The following is a 19,612-nucleotide window of genomic DNA, read 5'->3' on the forward strand; positions in this document are numbered from 1 at the left end:
ACGTGGGAATGTCAGTGTAGTTGTGTGTTCCGTTGTTTGCAATGTCGTCCCAAACAACAATAATCATGCCCAAGCCCAATGATGGTACTGATTGTTGATATTTGCATTGCCCGAGCAGATGTGCATTGAAGTTGGTGGGTGGTTGGGAGGCGGCGGTGGTGGTGGTGGTTGCCATCGCCCGAGGAAGGTGGATGCTGTGCGAGCACCGCTAGGATGATTTCTCTCTCGCTCAGATTCGACAGATGGCACTGGTAGCCCTTCGTGTTACATAATTTATCCTTTTTCGTTTGGTTCGTGTGAGGATGTTGAGATCGCTAGGAAAGTCAGAGCATCGTGTGTCGTAAGAAGAAAATATAGCAAAGAAAAAAAAACGTCTAAAGGCGCTGGCCGTCGTCGTCGTCGTCCTCGTCGTCCGTTGGTGGTGGTTGTCTGCTGCTATTCCGACTCTTGGGTTCGTCCTCGGTGAAAGACAGTTTTTCGACAATTGATGACAAGGGAGAGGCGCTGTCCAGTAATGTTGGCACACACATATCTATACACAACATGTCGGGCGCTGCTGTTCTGCTGAGCTGTGCAGCATCTTGAAAATATTTTTTATTGTAGAGTCGAGAAGTCTGGCAGGCACAAACTGGTGAGTGTGTGTGGTGCTGTGGCAGTTGTTCGTCCTCCAAGTATATATGCTGTAACAAGGCAAGGATACAGTGGAAGGAAAGAAGGCAGAAAGGTACAACAGCAGCAGCAGCAGCAGCAGCAGAAAAAGGCCGAAGGGAACTCGGGAAGGACAAACGAGAAGGAGAAATTTTCATCTTTGATCCAACTTTCGTTTCTCGAGTACACAAAAGAAGTTTTCCTCTTTATTTTTCTTGTGCAAACCGTGCACTAAATTGCATTCTAAAGGTACTTTCGGGATTGGCCTCGGGAAATCGGGCGTGAGTGTAGTTTATTTTTTCTATTGCGCTGTGGAATGTGGTTTTGCAAAATGGTTGTGAAAAGTGTAATCGAAATCTAAAGGGAAACCGATCCAGGCAGCCCCCATCGGCAGCGCGAGAGGGAGCCAACAAAGATGTATTCATAAGTGAAAAAGGAAATACGCCCATTTCTGATATTTCCGTTTTTCGCCTGTTTCCTCAAGGGCGGATGCTGAATGGTGGTGTTACATGCAAAAATAGGTGCCGTTGTGTTGTATATCGATGAAAATTGGAATCAAATTAGCAGGGAAAATGAATTTATTGCTCGCTTCCGTGGCGCTGCTACTCGGTTGCCTAATTACGGGCGTCGAGGTGAAAAGCTACAAGACGACGACGAATCGAGGCAGTGGAATCAGCATAGGTGGCAGCAGCAGCAGCAGCAGCAGTGTTAGCAATAGCGAAAAAGTCCGTGGAAGTGGAAGCAGTGGCAGCGGAAGTAGTTCCCCACTGGGAAGTTCCCGTAGTAAGCTACAGCTGAATGTGGGCCTGTTGGTGCCGCACACGAATTTCGGACGCCGCGATTACCTGCGCTCGATCAGCACAGCCGTGGCTGGTTTGCAGAAGGGGCGTGGACCGAAGCTGACCTTTCTGAAGGACCACGATTTCCAAACATCGAACATACATTTCGACATGATGTCTCTCACGCCAAGTCCGACAGGTTAGTCTGGCAGCCATGCGTTCTGATGGCTTGAGTGAAGGTTGAAGGTTGCAGTTCCACAAGCTTCATTAAACACCATTATTTTCCACTTCCACATAATCTTTTTCCCCCTTACCACTTAACGTCAAAAATATAATTACTCTCATTTTGTCTCCGTCTCGTGCGTCTGCAACCGTCAACTCTTCGACGCCCTCCCTGGAGTATCGTCCCATTGATTAACTGCCATTACACGACTCGTTTTCTTTCGTCCTCGCCCCCTCTCTCTCTCTCCGTTAAATGTCCTTCACCCCCGCAGCTATTCTTAACACACTGTGCAAGGAGTTTCTGCACGCGAACGTTTCCGCCATTCTGTACATGATGAACTACGAATCGTACGGTCGGAGTACGGCATCGGCTCAGTACTTTCTTCAGTTGGCGGGATACCTTGGCATTCCGGTCATCTCGTGGAATGCCGACAACTCCGGGCTGGAACGAAGAGCATCACAATCCACCCTGCAGCTGCAGTTGGCACCAAGCATCGAACATCAGGTATACGAAATGAAACAAAAACAAAAAACAAGAAACAAAAACCCCATCGAGACTCGGTTGGTTGGCTCACTTTTGGCTTTGTCTTTTCTTCTAGAGTGCCGCTATGTTGAGCATCCTGGAGCGCTACAAGTGGCACCAGTTCTCGGTGGTAACATCGCAGATCGCCGGCCACGATGATTTCGTGCAGGCCGTCCGGGAGCAGGTGGCCGTGATGGTGAGTTGAGATAGCGTAAGCGTTTATAAGCACTTGACAGGATACATTAAAGTAGAAGCATAGAGCTTGTTATTTCCGAATCGATTCCGATTTTTTTCACATGAAACGATTAAGATGTGATCAAAATAGGAAATATTTTTTTGTGTTAATAAATTTAAAATGCATTCAGCAGCTGGAAGTTTGAAATGGGAGATCTATAAACGAACTGAAATTGGAACAATTGTATTCCCAGCCAGCCGTTTTAGATTTATTTATTCGAACAGTTCTACTGTCAAATTTAAAACTGGTATACGAGGCCGTTCTATTTTTTCCAATATTTGAAGCACGAGTAAAACACTGCTGGGGCTGCTAGTTTTTCTTGTTATAAGTTCCAGATTCAAATTTTAAAACTGACATAAATCATGCAACTAGAACTAGAACACTCCACTCTAGAACACTAGAACATACTCGATGAGGATTCGCCTGAGGGCACCATGCTAGCAAAAAACGATGTTGCCAATGATTTGTTCGGGATATGTGAGAGCTGGCTATCTTGTTAATATGATGTCTTTGGATTGAGTTAATGAAACTTCTCAATAGCTGAATAAAAATATCTTACTATGGAGTAAATATAACTCACTTTTTAGTATATTTTGGCAGGTGCTGTATAGAAATTATTTAGAGTCGCTTTACGTAAAATTAGGTTATTGAACGAAATCCCGAAATTGGGTGGAAAGTGCTCAAAATTAGATAGTTTTGCCGTTTCGTGTAGGTTTTATTTTCTGCCATCCGTCATTATCTCTCGGTTTATAGATTTCGATAGTCCCACGACAAAAGAGCCTAGCTGCAAATGAGAGCCTCTCTTTGTTTACTTTCTCTTTTGATTATTACGGAGCCATTATTACAAATTCTCTGAAGTTTCCAATATAAATCGAAAGCTTGTAGTTTTACCTTGAAAGTTTTGCGAAGCGTCAAATATAAAATCAGTTCGGTAAATCGTGAAAGAAAAAGTAAACAAAGAGAAACTGCCATTTGCAGTTAGGCCCTTTTGTCGTGGGACAGTCGATTTGATCGCTGGTTATCTCAGAATGAAGTTAGAATCAGATTCACCTAATCTTACACTCAAAAAAAATCCCATCATAGTTACGCGAAAAGTGATGTGAATATTTTCCGCATTACTTTTCACGTAGTTTTTAATGGACTGGCATTTAGTAGCTATTTAATGCGCAATATCGTAATAGTTACGTGTTTCATAAATGTAATGTAGTATCACGTCTTCATATCACGTTTATCTTCTAGATAGACAATTGTTATTTTAAATACTAATAAATGCCACATGTAATTGAAATGTATTTCGCTTAATATTGCGGCAACATTTATCTGAAGTCGTGTTACCTTCTATGATATTCTGTAGAAATCTTCATGAAAGTTCTGTAAAATGAACTTTCATGAAGATTTCCTATAGGCGTAATGGGACATTTTCTCACATTTTCATATGGTAAATAGATTCTTATCATGACAAAAAAATGTATTTCAAAAAACTCTAAAAACACGCATAATCCTGTAACGAAACAAAAATAGCAGTCGATAAGATCGTGGAAGTAGGATTCCTTGGCTATCAACTGATAGATCCTAAAATGTTGAAAAATTTAGTTAAAACAAAATCCCAACTCCTTGCATTGTAGCCTTTGAATTAATCATGATCTTAGTAAAGATTTTTCTAAAAATGTGTTAACTTCTTACATTTTAAGAACTCACACTTCGCCATTTTCAAAATCGCATTTTTCACACTGGAAATTTACGTAGATTGTTTGATGTTTGGTTAATTCACGTACAGATACTTTTTTCATCTGTGAGAACTCGCCCACATTTTAACTGAGTTGATTACTTGTAGCCGATATAAATTTCTGCCTTTTTTCTAGCCCTCTAAATCGGCCATTTACAGATTCTTTCCTTTGACTTTCTTTTCTGATAACAACTCATCAATTTACACGTTCACTTTTTAACCAGAGAAGCCAGGAAAAAAATTCAAATATCTTCAGACATGGTTGCAAAAGTCTCTACCCTCTCAGCCGGTGGTTCTATTTTGTTAGAAATTGTCCAGTAAAACTAGTCCAACGGGGCTCCAACTCCTCATATTAAAAATGGCTCAACAAAGGACCTCTGTCTGCCGGGCTTGTTGAACGAAAAAAATGGCATTCGGTTCAACGGTCTGTTTCAAAATCGGCAAACGAAGGTCCCGTGTTGGTCTCCCGTTGAACGATTGATTGGACTTTCATTGGACCAACGAAGGACCACCTCTGAACGTTTTTTTCTAAGAGGGTTGTCATTGATATTTCGCTCATTCTTTTTCATTGCTCTCCACCTAGAGGAATGGTTCTTCCTAATATTATAGTTTAAACTGTTAAAATTTGTTGGAAACTAACAAAAAGGCCAACTTTAGTCAGCATCGTCCTTCGGCATTCCGCTAGCTGAAGTAAAATAAAATGGCTAAGACGCTTTGCTTTTAAATTAACGCATTCATAAAACGCCCGAAAATTCAATGATATGCTTAATGTCACTGTTAATTGAGTCGATCGAGCACTCAGAAACAGGCAGTCGAGTAACAATTCATTACTCGGTCCGTCCTTGCGACAGTGTGGACAATATGGAATGATTTCGAAACACATTTTCTGTTTTTAAAGACAGGGCGAAACTAACATGAAAACATGAACGTTTTGAATTTGATTTCAATTTCTATTTAGGAAACATCAGTTTTCTTACGATCAATGAATTGTTGCGTTATTTTTGAAACTTATACGAATTATTAGTTAGCCTTACCTACACCCTCTTGTTTTTTTCCTGAAAATGGCTGGTTTTCACGGTTTGTCCTTACTCGAAGTGCTCTAAACACAAAACTTAGTGACTGATGCACTGATGAACCGAAGGAGTAGAAGATTGTTTACCTGTTTCCAGTTTTTTAAATTTCGCGCAGATTTTCTGAAATCAAACATTTATTTTTACTATACGCAGCCCTTACACGTGACAATATTATTGTCAATCCAAAGTATTGTCAATACCGTCAATCCAATTGACTTGGTAGCTTGAGTCCGCATTTTTCGAGAAAATCAAGCGTTTGGAGCTTCAAATATTGCAAATGAACATTGAAATATTGAGAGATAAGTTCATTGCACATATTTAACAGTTTCCTCTCTGGAGAGAAAGTATTGTCGGATTGATGAGCAGTTTTGATTTTTTGACAATATTTTCGTCAATCCGATGAAGTTTCCACTACACGATCAAAAGTATTGTCAATACTCCTTGTATTGACAATAATATTGTCTCGTGTAAGGGTCACTATACAATACATACCTGCACAATACTTCTACTATACACTGAACAGTTAGAACAAAAGAGTGAGAGTATTTTTTGCGTTTCCTTTACTCGAAAGCTTCTATCTCGCTCGCTCATGTCAAAATTATTCATTTCATCAGTTTCAATCGCGTGTATAGTTTCTATGTGCTACAAATTTAAATAGCTGGAAAAAAATTGTTTTACGTAGATTGGAGCTGAAACTAAATTGTTTTACGTTGATCCAAGTGTCGGATTCGTTCTGAGCGCGATTCGGTTTTGATTTTTTTTTCGTAACAACCCTCTACATCGGGCCGATGCGGCTCAAAGTTATTCACTAGGTTGTTGCGTCTGATTCGGACAGAGATGCCAGATATTTTCATAGGAAATCTGTATTACTCTCTATAAAAAATCTGTATTTATCTGTATTCACACAAAATTAACTTTCAACAATAAAAGGATGTTAAAAGATGTTATTTCAACACATTATTGCTGTACAATGGTAGATTCAATGAGACCAAGACTGCTTCTCGTCACTGCAATCAAATACTAATAGATTGCTCATACGAACAAGTTTTTATTTTGCTTTTTGGGAGATTCGTTTTAAATTTATGAAATCTGTATCAAATCTGTATTCTGTATGCGTATGTGAAAATCTGTATAAATGGCATCTCTGGATTCGGAATCCATTTTAAGAGAAGCAGCCCTTACACGATCATTAAAAGTGTCATTACTAGAAAGTAATGTCATTTTTAATTAACGTGTAAGGGCAGTAATGATGAATTCTCCATACAAATTTGGAATGTCATTAGCGGCCCTTACACGAGTCATTAAAAATGTCATTAGTAAAAAAAATATATCATTTTAATGAACGTGTAGTGGTGCACTAATGACGAAATTTCTAACAAATTTGAATTACATCATTAGTTAGTCATCATTTAAAATGACATTTTTAATGCTCGTGTAAGGGCCGCTATTACTTAGCAATAATTTAAAATGACATTAATTAATCTCGTGTAAGGCCGCTAAAGGTTCATGAATTCCGTCATATTTCGGATGCATTAAGTGTGAATTCTCTTGAAAAGAATTTAAATAGTCCTCTTAGAAAAAAACGTTCAGAGGTGGTCCTTCGTTGGTCCAATGAAAGTCCAATCAATCGTTCAACGGGAGGCCTTCGTTTGCCGATTTTGAAACAGACCGTTGTACCGAATGCCATTTTTTTCGTTCATCGAACCCGGCAGACAAAGGTCCATTGTTGATCCATTTTTAATATGAGGAATTGAAGCCCCGTTGAACTAGTTTTACTGAGAATTTCTGAAGTTTTTTCCACTTATTATTTTGAACTAACGCTACATACCTGCACAATACTTCTACTTCACGTAAAATAACAACAAATTTTCTTTCTATGTAAAGGAAACACCTAATTTTCACATTATTTTTGCAAGAGAAAAACACAACAACAAACCGTTCCAGCAAACTGAACGAATATTTCGTGCATTATGTCGTTCAACAAGCGCTCAAAGACCAACAAAATAGAACGGCCTGCTGAGAGGGAGCCGACAGAAACCGGTTGCTATTGAAATCAGGGATACCAGGTTCACAGATTAATCTGTTTTCACAGATTTTCACCTTTCTGCACAGATTTAAAAAATGGTACAGATTTCTGAAAATGATGATACATTTTCACATATTCTGAAATTAATAACAGATTTTCACAGATTTTTGAAATCTATCACAGTTTAGCACCAAAAAGTACAGAGCGGTTGAGAAAAAAGGTACAGAGAACGGTTGGGTAGTGAGACCTTTTTTCCGATCACCTGTTATGGTGATCGGAAAAAAGGTCTCACTCACGTGCACAGATTTCCACAGGCAGGTTTTTGGCTTGACCACAGATTTTTGGAAAAATGATCTGGCATTCCTGATTGATATAGTGTTGGCAAAATCCTCATGCCGATCATGTCTTGGCCTTTAAAAGTTTTAAAACATTTGTTCATGATTGAATACGGTTTGTTTTTGAGATTTATGACATAAAAGTGACTAGTTGCAAACTGTAAAGATGATTGTTTAAGATGTGTTCTTCGATTTTGGTATAAGCTTGTTTGTAAACAGTACCGCTAAACTGTCAAGGATGAATGCTTGTTCATTTGTGTCGTCACGATAAAAAATCTAATTATTAGGTTTTGCACGATGACCACTAGGGTGGGACAAAATATTGATTTCAGTTCCACTAAACTTTTCGTGTACCTTTTGGGTCCCATAAACACCATGCAAAATTTTAGCTCGATAGGAGAAACTATATTTTCGCGCCCGCGGTTCAAAGTTTGTATGGGATTTAGTATGGGAAAACTAACTTTTAACAATAAAATCATCTGGAGGTCACCCTATATACTCAAAAAATCAGCGGGCATGTAATTTTTGTAGGAAATTTAATGAGGAAGAAAACCTTCGAAGACTGTAACATAATCCGACATCTGTAAAAAATGTTATTAAAGAAAAACCGACACAAGGTCCGAACGATGGCTCATTCCTTAATATATCTAGCACCACTGCTGCTAGTGGTGGTAATATGAGTTTGCTTTCTTTTATTATGCTACAAGGGCTAATCTGAGTTGTTTGATGTCTTCACAATAGTTTCTCGATGTAGTTTGAAGATTTTTTAAAACTTAAAAACCATGTTCCAAAACTCACTGTAAAGACACACAAAAAACTAACTTTTTTATTTGAAGAAATACAATTTTGAAAAACTCAAATACTATAACTTTGTCGAAGACATAAACCATCTGTCTCATAAGGTTAAGAAGATATGGACGATAGAAAAATAAGAAAAAGAAAAACTTGGAATCAATGTTTTTTCATAGTATTAAATGAAATCGTCCATATCTTCTAAACCATATGAGGCAGATGGTTTATGTCTTCGACAAAGTTATAGTATTTGAGTTTTTCAAAATTGTATTTCTTCAAATAAAAAAGTTAGTTTTTTGTGTGTCTTTACAGTGAGTTTTGGAACATGGTTTTTAAGTTTAAAAAAATCTTCAAACTACACCGAGCAACTATTGTGAAGACATCAAACAACTCAGATCAGCCGTTGTATCATAATAAAAGAAAGCAAACTCATATTACCACCACTAGCAGCAGTGGTGCTAGATATATTAAGGAATGAGTCATCGTTCGGACCTTGTGTCGGTTTTTCTTTAATAACATTTTTTACAGATGTCGGATTATGTTACAGTCTTCGAAGGTTTTCTTTCTCATTAAATTTCCTACAAAAATTACATGCCCGCTGATTTTTTGAGTATATAGGGTGACCTCCAGATGATTTTTTTGTTAAAAGTTAGCTTTCCCATACTAAATCCCATACAAACTTTAAACCGCGGGCGCGAAAATATAGTTTCTCCTATCGAGCTAAAATTTTGCATAGTTTCTATGGGACCCGAAAGGAACACGAAAAGTTTGGTGGAGCGAGAAAATAATTTTTCCCATACAATCTTGTCCCACCCTAATGACCACTCGAATGAACTACCAATGAACTGCCGATGAATCAAGTTCACCTTTTGACAGCTATCAGTGGTTTGTTTACATATTGTTAACACGTATTCAAATTAGAATGAACGGAATGAACACATACACAAACCACTGATAGCTGTCAAAATTGATTCATTTTGTTCATTTTTGTGAGGTTATGTTATGTTCGTGCAAAACCTAATTGAAACACTCCGAAGTTTTCTTTCTGGGTACACGCCTGCTAGCCATGCATTGACTCGGTACGCAATGAATCGGCTGCGAAGTCTGTTTAAACAGAAAGGCCAAATTCCACAAAAGGAATGAAATGTCAAGACTTCTCTCTCAGCAGGCCGTTCAATTTTGTTGATTTTTGAGCGCTTGTTGAACGACATATTGCACGAAATATTCGTTCAATTTGCTGGAACGGTTTGTTGTTGTATTTTCTTTGGCAAAAATAGTGTGAAAATTAAGTGTTACCTTTACGTAGAAAGAAAATTTGTTGTTATTCTATGTGAAGTAGAAGTATTGTGCAGGTATGTATTGTTAGTTCAAACAAATAAGTGGAAAAAACTTCAGAAATTCTGCAGTAAAACTAGTCCAACGGGGCTCCAACTCTTCATGTTAAAAATAGCTCAACAATGGACCTCTGTCTGCCGGGTTCGTTGAACGAAAAAAATGTCATTCGGTACAACGGTCTGTTTCAAAATCGGCAAACGAAGGTTGCCCTTGTTGGCCTCCCGTTGAACGATTGATTGCACCTTCATTGGACCAATGATCCAACGTATTGGACCAATGAAGGACCACCGTTGAACGTTTTTTTCTAAGTGGGTTTGCTCTTAGGTTCGAGGTTATCCGAACTAAGAAACATTATGAAAATTCACAATTGCGAAGATTCAAGCATGCAATTCTGTTACTGACGTTTATGAGGCAAGATCCTCGGGCCAATTGCAAACACATACAACAACAACAAGCATGCAATTCGGCAATGCTGAACTAAATTCAGTCAGATTGGTAACAAGTTGAAAGTTTCTCCCATCGCACAGATTTCTTATTCTTCTTCCACTATATAATTTTAGTATTCCTTTCAAAATAAAAAATAACTCAAAGTGTATCATTTGACGGTACCTACGTTCTTTGATGGTGCTACCTGGGCAGCCATGGCCACCAGAAGGCTACCAAAATTGATTCAGTTACGGTTGTCAAATCCAATTTGACAAAACAAAGTCGCCTGTATCCAAGTTAGCCGAGCGTTTTCATCTTCTCACCTTCGCTGAAAATGTCAAAGATTTCAATGTGGAAAAATCCTGGTGGATACGGTTGTATCGTTTGAGTTGTATTCCTGGCAGCGGTGAGGCAGCCGGTCACCAGAATGTCTGCCAGCCATATTTTTCCAGCTGGCAGCGTTTAGTCAGCCGTCTGGCAGCCATGCGTATGCGGGGATGAACTAACCTCTCTCCTTTTTACTCCTATCTTTACAGGATCACTTCAAATTTACCATCCTCAACTCGATCATCGTATCCCGTCCGATCAACCTGGTCGAGCTGGTAAACAGCGAGGCCCGCGTGATGTTACTCTACTGCACCAAAGACGAAGCCGTGGATATCCTGAAGGCAGCCGAAGAATTGCACATCACCGGCGAGAACTACGTATGGGTCGTGACGCAGAGTGTGATCGAGAATATGCAGGCACCGACACAGTTCCCGGTCGGTATGCTCGGGGTGCACTTCGATACGTCTTCCAGTGCGTTGTGGAACGAGATTTCGAACGCGATTCGGGTCTACGCGTACGGTGTGGAGTACTATCTGAGCGATCCGAAGAATGCCGGCCGCGGTCTCGATACGCACCAGTTGTCGTGCGAAGACGAAGGTCGAGGCCGTTGGGATAATGGAGAGGTGTTCTTCAAGTATCTGAGGAATGTTTCGTTGGAGGGAGAACCGAACCGGCCAAACATTGAGTTCACTACGGATGGAGATCTTAAGTGGGCGGAACTGAAGATTATGAATCTGCGACCTAGTGTTAACAGCAAAGGCCTAGTGTGGGAAGAGATCGGAATGTGGAAGTCGTGGCAGCACCAGAAGCTCGATATCCGAGATATAGCCTGGCCCGGCGATTCACATTCACCTCCACAGGGAGTGCCGGAAAAATTTCACTTGAAGGTAACGTTTTTGGAAGAGGCACCGTATATCAATCTGTCACCAGCTGATCCCATCAGCGGAAAGTGTCTAATGGACCGGGGAGTGTTGTGTCGGGTGGCGGCCGATCACGAAATGACAGACATCGATATGGGTCAAGCGCACAAAAATGGATCGTTCTATCAGTGTTGTAGTGGTTTCTGTATTGATTTGTTGGAAAAGTTTGCGGAAGAATTGGGGTTCACTTACGAACTGGTTCGTGTAGAAGACGGAAAGTGGGGCACGTTGGACAATGGAAAGTGGAATGGGTTAATCCACGAGTTGGTGAACAGGAAGACTGATATGGTTTTGACATCGCTGATGATCAACGCCGAACGGGAAGCGGTAGTAGATTTTAGTGAGCCTTTCATGGAGACCGGAATTGCGATCGTAGTGGCCAAGCGAACGGGAATCATCTCTCCGACTGCTTTTCTGGAACCGTTTGATACCGCGTCTTGGATGTTGGTAGGAATATTCGCCATCCAGGCAGCAACCTTCATGATCTTTCTGTTCGAATGGTTATCGCCCAGTGGATACGACATGAAAACTGTGCTGCAGAACGCGAATAACACTCCGTATCGGTTTTCGTTGTTCCGGACCTACTGGTTAGTGTGGGCCGTACTGTTCCAAGCTGCAGTGCATGTTGATTCGCCGCGTGGATTTACCTCCCGCTTCATGACGAACGTTTGGGCCTTGTTTGCTGTAGTATTTCTTGCTATCTACACTGCCAACCTCGCGGCATTCATGATAACCAGAGAAGAGTTTCACGAGTTCAGTGGCCTGGACGATACTCGGCTGTCACATCCATTCTCGCACAAACCAACAATAAAATTTGGTACGATTCCTTGGAGTCACACCGATTCAACAATATCCAAGTACTTCAAGGAGATGCACTATTACATGAGACAGTATAATAAGACGAGTGTGGCGGACGGCGTTGCGGCAGTTCTAAGCGGTACAATGGATGCGTTTATCTACGACGGAACGGTACTGGACTACCTCGTACAACAGGACGAAGACTGCCGTTTGCTAACCGTCGGTCAGTGGTACGCTATGACCGGTTATGGATTGGCCTTCAGTCGTAATTCTAAATACGTCGACATGTTCAACAAACGGTTGCTGGAGTTTCGTGCCAACGGAGATCTGGAACGGTTACGTCGATATTGGATGACAGGAACCTGTCGTCCGGGGAAACAAGAGCACAAATCATCAGATCCTCTTGCTTTGGAACAGTTTTTGTCGGCTTTCCTGCTGTTGATGGCCGGAATTCTGCTTGCGGCACTACTGCTTCTTCTCGAGCATCTGTATTTCAAGTATTTCCGCAAAAGATTGGCGAAAAAGGATCGTGGCGGTTGCTGTGCTCTCATATCCCTGTCTATGGGTAAATCGCTGACATTCCGAGGAGCCGTGTTCGAGGCCACGGAGCTACTCCGGCATCATCGCTGTAACGATCCCATCTGCGATACCCATCTGTGGAAGGTGAAACACGAGCTGGACATGACTCGGTTACGTAATACTCAGCTGGAGAAAGCTCTGGATTCGCATGGCATTAAACCTCCCCAGGTAAGGATTACCTCTACCAACGACATTACCGGTGCCGGCCGGAGAGAGCGATATCAACAACGACCGAATATTTTGGGTAACCTAAGCCTTGGGGGTAGCGCTCAGGATCTGTACCGTTGGTCATACAAAACGGAAATTGCCGAAATGGAAACGGTACTGTAAAAAGAAAACCAGCGCAACGCGTAACACCACTAGCATCAACTACTAATACTGGTACTAATACTAAACCCACCCCGTGGCAGAAAAACTCATACTCACAACGCAGTAAACATTGTCAATCTATAACCGGTATGGATCGAGATAAGTGTCAGTATTCGTTGAAGCGGAGAGTTTATTCAGCCCGTAGTAGAAATCGAGACAGTTATAAACAAACAAAAAAACACATAACAAAAACAACAACAATCAACTGCGCCACATTCCGTAAATGGACACTTGAAACCACCGCGGTAGATCGAGCTTACCAAAACGAGCGAGTTTTGTCGGAATGATAATAGTAAGAGGAGGAATTGAGGCTGGGGTAAAGCTGGGAACGGTTCTGTCTCTTTGTGCTTTAGCATAGTTTGGATAGCTCCTTTTTCACTTAATTTGTGAAGTGAAAATTTCTGAGTGAAATATTAGTTTATTTAGTACACAAAGCTTTCTAAACACAGCGTAAAATCAGTGAAAAAAGGGGAAGTTTAAAAATTTCGCGATATCCAGTTTTCTCATTTCACGAACGAATCATAAACGACATATTTGTTTTTGCGACCATGGCGCCCTCAGGCGATTCCCCATCGAATATTGTACATATAAGTAATCGAGAGAAACTTTAAATTCATGCACGCCAAAATAGCAAAACTTCGCAACCATACAATTGTCATGATATGTTCAATGTGATACCGTGCGATGGCGTTGCCGAGCTGAATACTGATATCGCTCCAAGCTGACAGGGTCTGCAAGTAGTGAAGAGAATTGTCAAATTCATGCGCGCTAAAATAGCAGCACTGGGTAATTGACAGGCACGTTCAATGTGGTACCGTGTGATGGCGTAGCTGAGCTGAAGACTGGTTTCTCTCCATGCTAACAGGGTCGAGTTATATTTTCTTCTGAGAAATTCACACGACATCGTCACGGAACGTTTTGACGACTGGCAAGTTGACTGACTGTCTGAATCGGTCTAAAAACTAGGCGAGATTAGGTATTTCGTGATGCAAAAAAAAAAACAATCTCCAAAGGGAAAATCAGTTAAAGTTTTTCTTTTTGTTTTTTGATACTTTTGGAGAGATTCTACAACTACAAAAGAGCGCAACAATCATCAAAAAAAACTATCAAATAATAACATAGTGGTCTAGAAAAACATCTACTACCACTATGTTATTTGGATCGTTTCTGATTTCTGATAATTTTGCGCTGAGACACAATGAACACCTCAAATTATGATTTCCAAAACGCGTCCTCGAAAATACTTCTCCACCGACTTATTTCGCTATATTTTCTACGAAAACATTACAAAATGTTGTTCGAATGATGCATTAATATTAAGCAAAACATTTGAATTTATTTGTTGTTCGCGAAAATGGTGTTATTTTTCGCCATCCGTTAGAACTTAAACTATGTTTACTCCTCGCGTTATTTCATATTTAGAAACGTCACATTAAAACATGTATTCCCTAAATAACATGAAACAGCTGTCAGTCAAGCACAACCCTGGTAGCATTTTCCGTCATTTGTCGACTGTATGAATTGACAAGCTGATGTCGAATCAGTTTTTCATCAAAGTAGTCATGTAATCATAATAAAACAATCCTGGAAACGGGTGTAACCATTTTTGTTTTTTATATTAAGGCTGTGAACCATTTCGCGGATAATTTTAACTTTTGGTTGAAATCTGACACTTGAGTGTCGAGTAGTTAAATTTAACTAAAACCGTGGCCCATTTCATTTTTTGACGGACGGAAAGTTATATGGGTTTATTTTCCACAGGAAATAATTTCAACTATAGAATTAATATTAGAATTTTCATGCAAGTTTTTTTTCAGTGTCGGAAAATAACATTGTTTTCTCACTACCAAACATACCCATATTTCAATCTCATTTACCTCGTCTCAAGATTCGTTTTTTGTACGTACATGCGGGATTGACGAATATCAAATGAAGTGGAATAAAAAAAAGAAAAAAGAAAGAGGAGGGAAATAAACAAGAGACGTACCGCGAGATAATGACGCAATTTCGCCTGGACAATTTTGACAGCAGCCGGAATGCAGCCAGCCTTCTGACGGTTGCCAGAATTCCTCACAAGCGGGGTTATTTTTGACAGCATCAAAACAACCGCTAGAGTGTCAGATTTCCACCAAAAGTTAAAATTAACCGCGAAATGGTTCACAGCCTCAGAGTTTAATTTTTTGGTCAGTTTTTGCTTAATATTTATTCCAAGTCAATAACCAACGTTTCGAAGCGATGAACCTTAAACACGTTGGCAATCAACGTGAAATAAATATTTAAAACCAACAAATGACCAAAAACAAAGATAAATACATTTTATACATAGAAGAAAACTTTCCAAACTGTTGCTTTTTTCGCTGAATCTCTTGCATCCAACAAACGTCAGTTGTTGCCGAAATTGTCAGCATAAAGTTTACTGACTATTCGACATAACCAGTGAATGTTCGGCAAAAGCACCAACTGAGCAAATAAATGCAAACAAACAATTGGTTTTTGTTTTAATTGTAAACATTCAATTTGGATCGATTTCATTTTATTTCCATAAAAACACAAAAATGACTACCGAAATATTTCGTCATAAATACACATAAATAGAACATAAATAACAGTTGTCTAACCATATTTCGTCAAACGCATTTGCTGGTTTCGGGATAATTGTTAATCGCCGATGAGTTCAGCCAAAGATAACAGATATACAGGCTCACTTATGAACTGTGTGTAAAATTTGCTCAATCAGCGTGGCGATCACTTGCAGATGTCACCACGATCGACACGAGGTGCCGCCACGATTTGGGTGTCGCTTTCACATAAGCCAAAATTTTGGGTGCAACATTCACTTCACGCTAGATTTTCGTTTAGCTATTGGTTAAAATGACAGGTTTATTTTTGTTTTATTACGATCGAATTATCGTGTGATTTATGCGACATGGAAATAAAATTATCTTTAAAACTTAGGGAAATTGTGTGATAAGTGTTAAAATTGTTGTAGTTGGAATATTTCTATAACAGGCAGGAGGATTTTGTTATCGTTCCGGAACGTAGTGAAACGTTTTCGAAGATCGCGGCGAATAGTCGAGTAGGTGGCAGTAATGTTTCCAACGTATAGCAAATTAGAAATCTCGGCAAATGATGCACTTTGCCAGCAAATCAGTAAATTTACTAAACGATTCTAGGAAAACATAATATTGATTACTGAGCAGTCAGCAACATTGTGTGTTGCCGATCTGTCTCGGTATTTTACTTTACCGAACTCGAGAATTGGTTTTAAGTGTGTAGCAACATTTGTCTGACAGTCGTCTACATTTGTTTGACAGTTTTTTTTTCAAAAATACTGAGTTCAGTTTTTCCTTACTAATGTTTATAGTCTCTCAACGGTAACATCATGCTTAGTTAGAAAAAGTAACTGTTTTTTTCTTTCTGGATGTTGTCGGAGTACATTTTTCTTTTTTACGAATCGAGCACCAGTACGATTTATAAACTTGGAGCATTGAATCGGATGAAAATGCAAGTGCGACAAACATTTGTTTGCAGTTTGTTCCATCCCTCGGGAAGCCGCAAAGTGAGAACACTGTAGCTGCACGTAGAACGCCTCTTTCCCGTCGTCAGATCTCCCTTTGTGAGGGCAGTATACATTAACGATGCTGTAGTTAAAGAAAACGGTCTTTAATTCTTAATTAACGCCAAAGCCGGTAATATGAATATTAAAAACAAACAAATGATCGAAAATACATTTTTACATAGAAAAAATATTTCAAAACGGTTTCTCAGAGAAGTGGTGGAAAAATGGAAGCGAATGGTTTAATATTCATATCAATTGTGGAAAACCTAGCTTCGTGAAACAAGTAATGCAATTTTCATTTTTTCTCTGTAGACTCTATAGACGTAAAGTAGAGCAACCCAAACTGTAAAGAATAATAGAAACTCATTTCTTATGAGCAGCGTAGTGTTCATCAAAAATATTTCAAATCGCTCATTTTGAATTTCAATTGGATTCCGAGTAAAGTATTTTTTTCAACTGTTGATAGAGGAGAAAGCATTCTTCGCTCATCTGAGAGCTATCGCATGAAGAGACAGACTTACATTCCGGCTTCTGCTCATTAACGAATAATCCGACAGAACAGAAGAAACAAAAAAAAAACACTCAACCCACTGCTATGAAATCTAACGTTCATAGCCAACCCAAAATAATGCTGAAACTTTATGCTAAAGGAATGACAAAAAATAAAAGGATGTAGTCCAGAAAAGACGTTCTACTTATTTACCGAAACTTTTACTATAAAACGTATTTGAAGACGTACAACATATATTGTATTTTATAACTTTTATTCTAAATTGTCAATACACAGCCAAAGCCAGAAATGATGATTGTATTCAAATATTTACTTTATATTATACAGCTCGAAAGTTTTTAAAAGCGGTTTTGATCAGTGAAAACGGTTTGCATTTATTTTTGTATGGATCTTTTTGATACGAATCGCAAAGAAAATATACACCGAAGCAACACGAAACAAGTAGACACGGATATGCGGAAAAGCTCAACCGAATCGCGCGAAAATCTATGAAGCTGAAAGCATGAAAAAATTTTATGACGTCATAGAGTAAAAGAAACCAGAAACAGATGACTTAGTATAGAACCGAGTTTACTATAAAAGAAAATATTTCGACGTTTTACGCTTATTACATATAAACAAAACATAAAGGAAACCCGTTAAATGAAATGCAAATCCCATGAAAGAACACCCGAACACATCACGGAGCAAAAAAAAAAAAAAGAAAGAGAGTAGCAGAGCTCCGAAAGAGAATAACATACACAGCTAAAGCATTACTAAGATTTAAAGTTTAAACCTAATTAAACAGAGATGCATTGTAATTTTGAATAAAAACTAAACTGCAACAGCCCACGACATTACTAAGTAAATTTATTGAGTGGTTTTAATAAAAAAATAAAAGAAAAATGGAAATAAACAGTTAACTTTGTAGAAAACTTACAAACAAAAGCAACAATCGCCGAGAAAAAAAAATGATCATATTACTAATCTGGATTGCGTTGAAGCATTTTGAAGATTTCAATAGGGTTACAGGTTATGTTGAACGAATCTGCATAACACATAGTCACACACTCACTCACTCACAAACAAACAAAAAAAAATACTAATTGTAGTGATGCGTATGGGAGGTGTAATAATTGTTATTATTAACATTACATAAAAAAGGCCTAATAATTACTGAGACGGAGATACAAGCCAAAGAACACTTTTTTAGCAAAAAAAAAACAAGAAACAACCGACACTTACGGAACGGATTGACGAAGACGAACTTTTAACGAAACGAACACGGACAAAACTTTGTGCGAAATGATGTAAACCGGTGCAACTGAAATCAAAAAATGAAGTAAAGACACTAAATAAGTAAACACAGAAAGAAAGAAGAAAAAAAAACTTTATGGGAGGTTATTCCGTTGTTTCTCATCCGAGTGTACTGATAGCATACGGGAAGAAGGAAGCTAAACGAATCGGTTTTGGTTATCGTTAGTAAAGAGAGAGGATAAACTAAAATTGGTTAACATTTTGCTACGTAACCGAAAACAATGGATGTGTGTGTGCGCGTTGGATGCGTGATGAATTTTGAAGTGGCAGGCAAAGAAGGAGATCTGCCAACGATTCGAAGGTAGTAGGTTTCTTAAGTGAAAGAAGAACAGAAGGAATGTAGGAAGTGAATGATCTCCATTACAATCATCACACGAACACATGGTGGGACATAACAGAAATTAAAGTACACAATTGAAAAAAAATGCTTGCGTAAAACTAAACATCCAAAAAATAGTTTGAGTAAACAAGAATAAAAACTGTTTAGGTTTCATACGTGTTCATAAAATAAACAAGTTAGTAGTGTTGCTTTGAAAATGTAGAAATGGTTATTGCAGTTGATTTGAAGGTCGCAGAAATACCGAACCTTAGGTTTGTTTTGACAGTTTCGGCACTAACTCGTTGAGTAACACGAATAAAAAAAATCAGTCAACTATTGTAGCAGGACAAGCATATATTCTGGGCTTCCGGGGACTTATCTGTGGCGTTGATGTCTGTGAAAGTGATCCTTTCGTTGAAAATATTAACTTTTGTTATAAAAATTGAGGTTTGAAAGATTTAAAGAAATAGATTGGTCGTTGTGGAACTTCTGTGTAAGCGATGCACGTAACTTAGTTTATGTGAATTAATTTTTTTATGTTAATTAAGTTTATGTAAATAGTTTTTTTTTTTAATTCGTCACAAATGATCAGTCTCGTGTTCTAGATTCATAAAATGGGACAGTTAGAAAGCTTGAACATGAACATTCTAGTTCCAATATTGAATTTAATGTTTTTCACTCTCACGCTGTTACAGAAATTTTGTCGCTGCAGAACTAGCCTGCAATTGAGCCATTGTCAATAAGAAATCTTACCTCTCACTCAGTAGGCTGAGGTACAATCAGGGATGCCAACAAATGTGACATAATAATGATT

The 19,612-nt window shown here is 38.9% G+C and overlaps 1 protein-coding gene across 3 annotated transcripts; it reads left to right on the top strand.

Moving 5' to 3' along the window:
• Positions 1-275: 275 nt before the first annotated feature.
• On the top strand, positions 276-19,612 carry LOC131425938 (glutamate receptor ionotropic, NMDA 2B). Of its 3 annotated transcripts, none has more exons than XM_058588263.1 (5): positions 276-1,065; positions 1,133-1,626; positions 1,922-2,154; positions 2,249-2,368; positions 10,657-19,612. In XM_058588263.1, exons 2-5 carry the CDS (start codon positions 1,191-1,193, stop codon positions 13,072-13,074), a joined length of 3,207 nt encoding a protein of 1,068 aa, XP_058444246.1. In that variant the 5' UTR covers positions 276-1,065; positions 1,133-1,190; the 3' UTR covers positions 13,075-19,612. The 3 variants fall into 3 exon arrangements, with proteins under 3 accessions (XP_058444246.1, XP_058444245.1, XP_058444244.1); XM_058588262.1 differs by having other exon boundaries at positions 276-545; positions 604-1,626; XM_058588261.1 differs by having other exon boundaries at positions 276-1,626.

The sequence above is a fragment of the Malaya genurostris genome, chromosome 1 (genome assembly GCF_030247185.1).
Source record: "Malaya genurostris strain Urasoe2022 chromosome 1, Malgen_1.1, whole genome shotgun sequence".
Taxonomy (NCBI): Eukaryota; Metazoa; Arthropoda; class Insecta; order Diptera; family Culicidae; genus Malaya; species Malaya genurostris.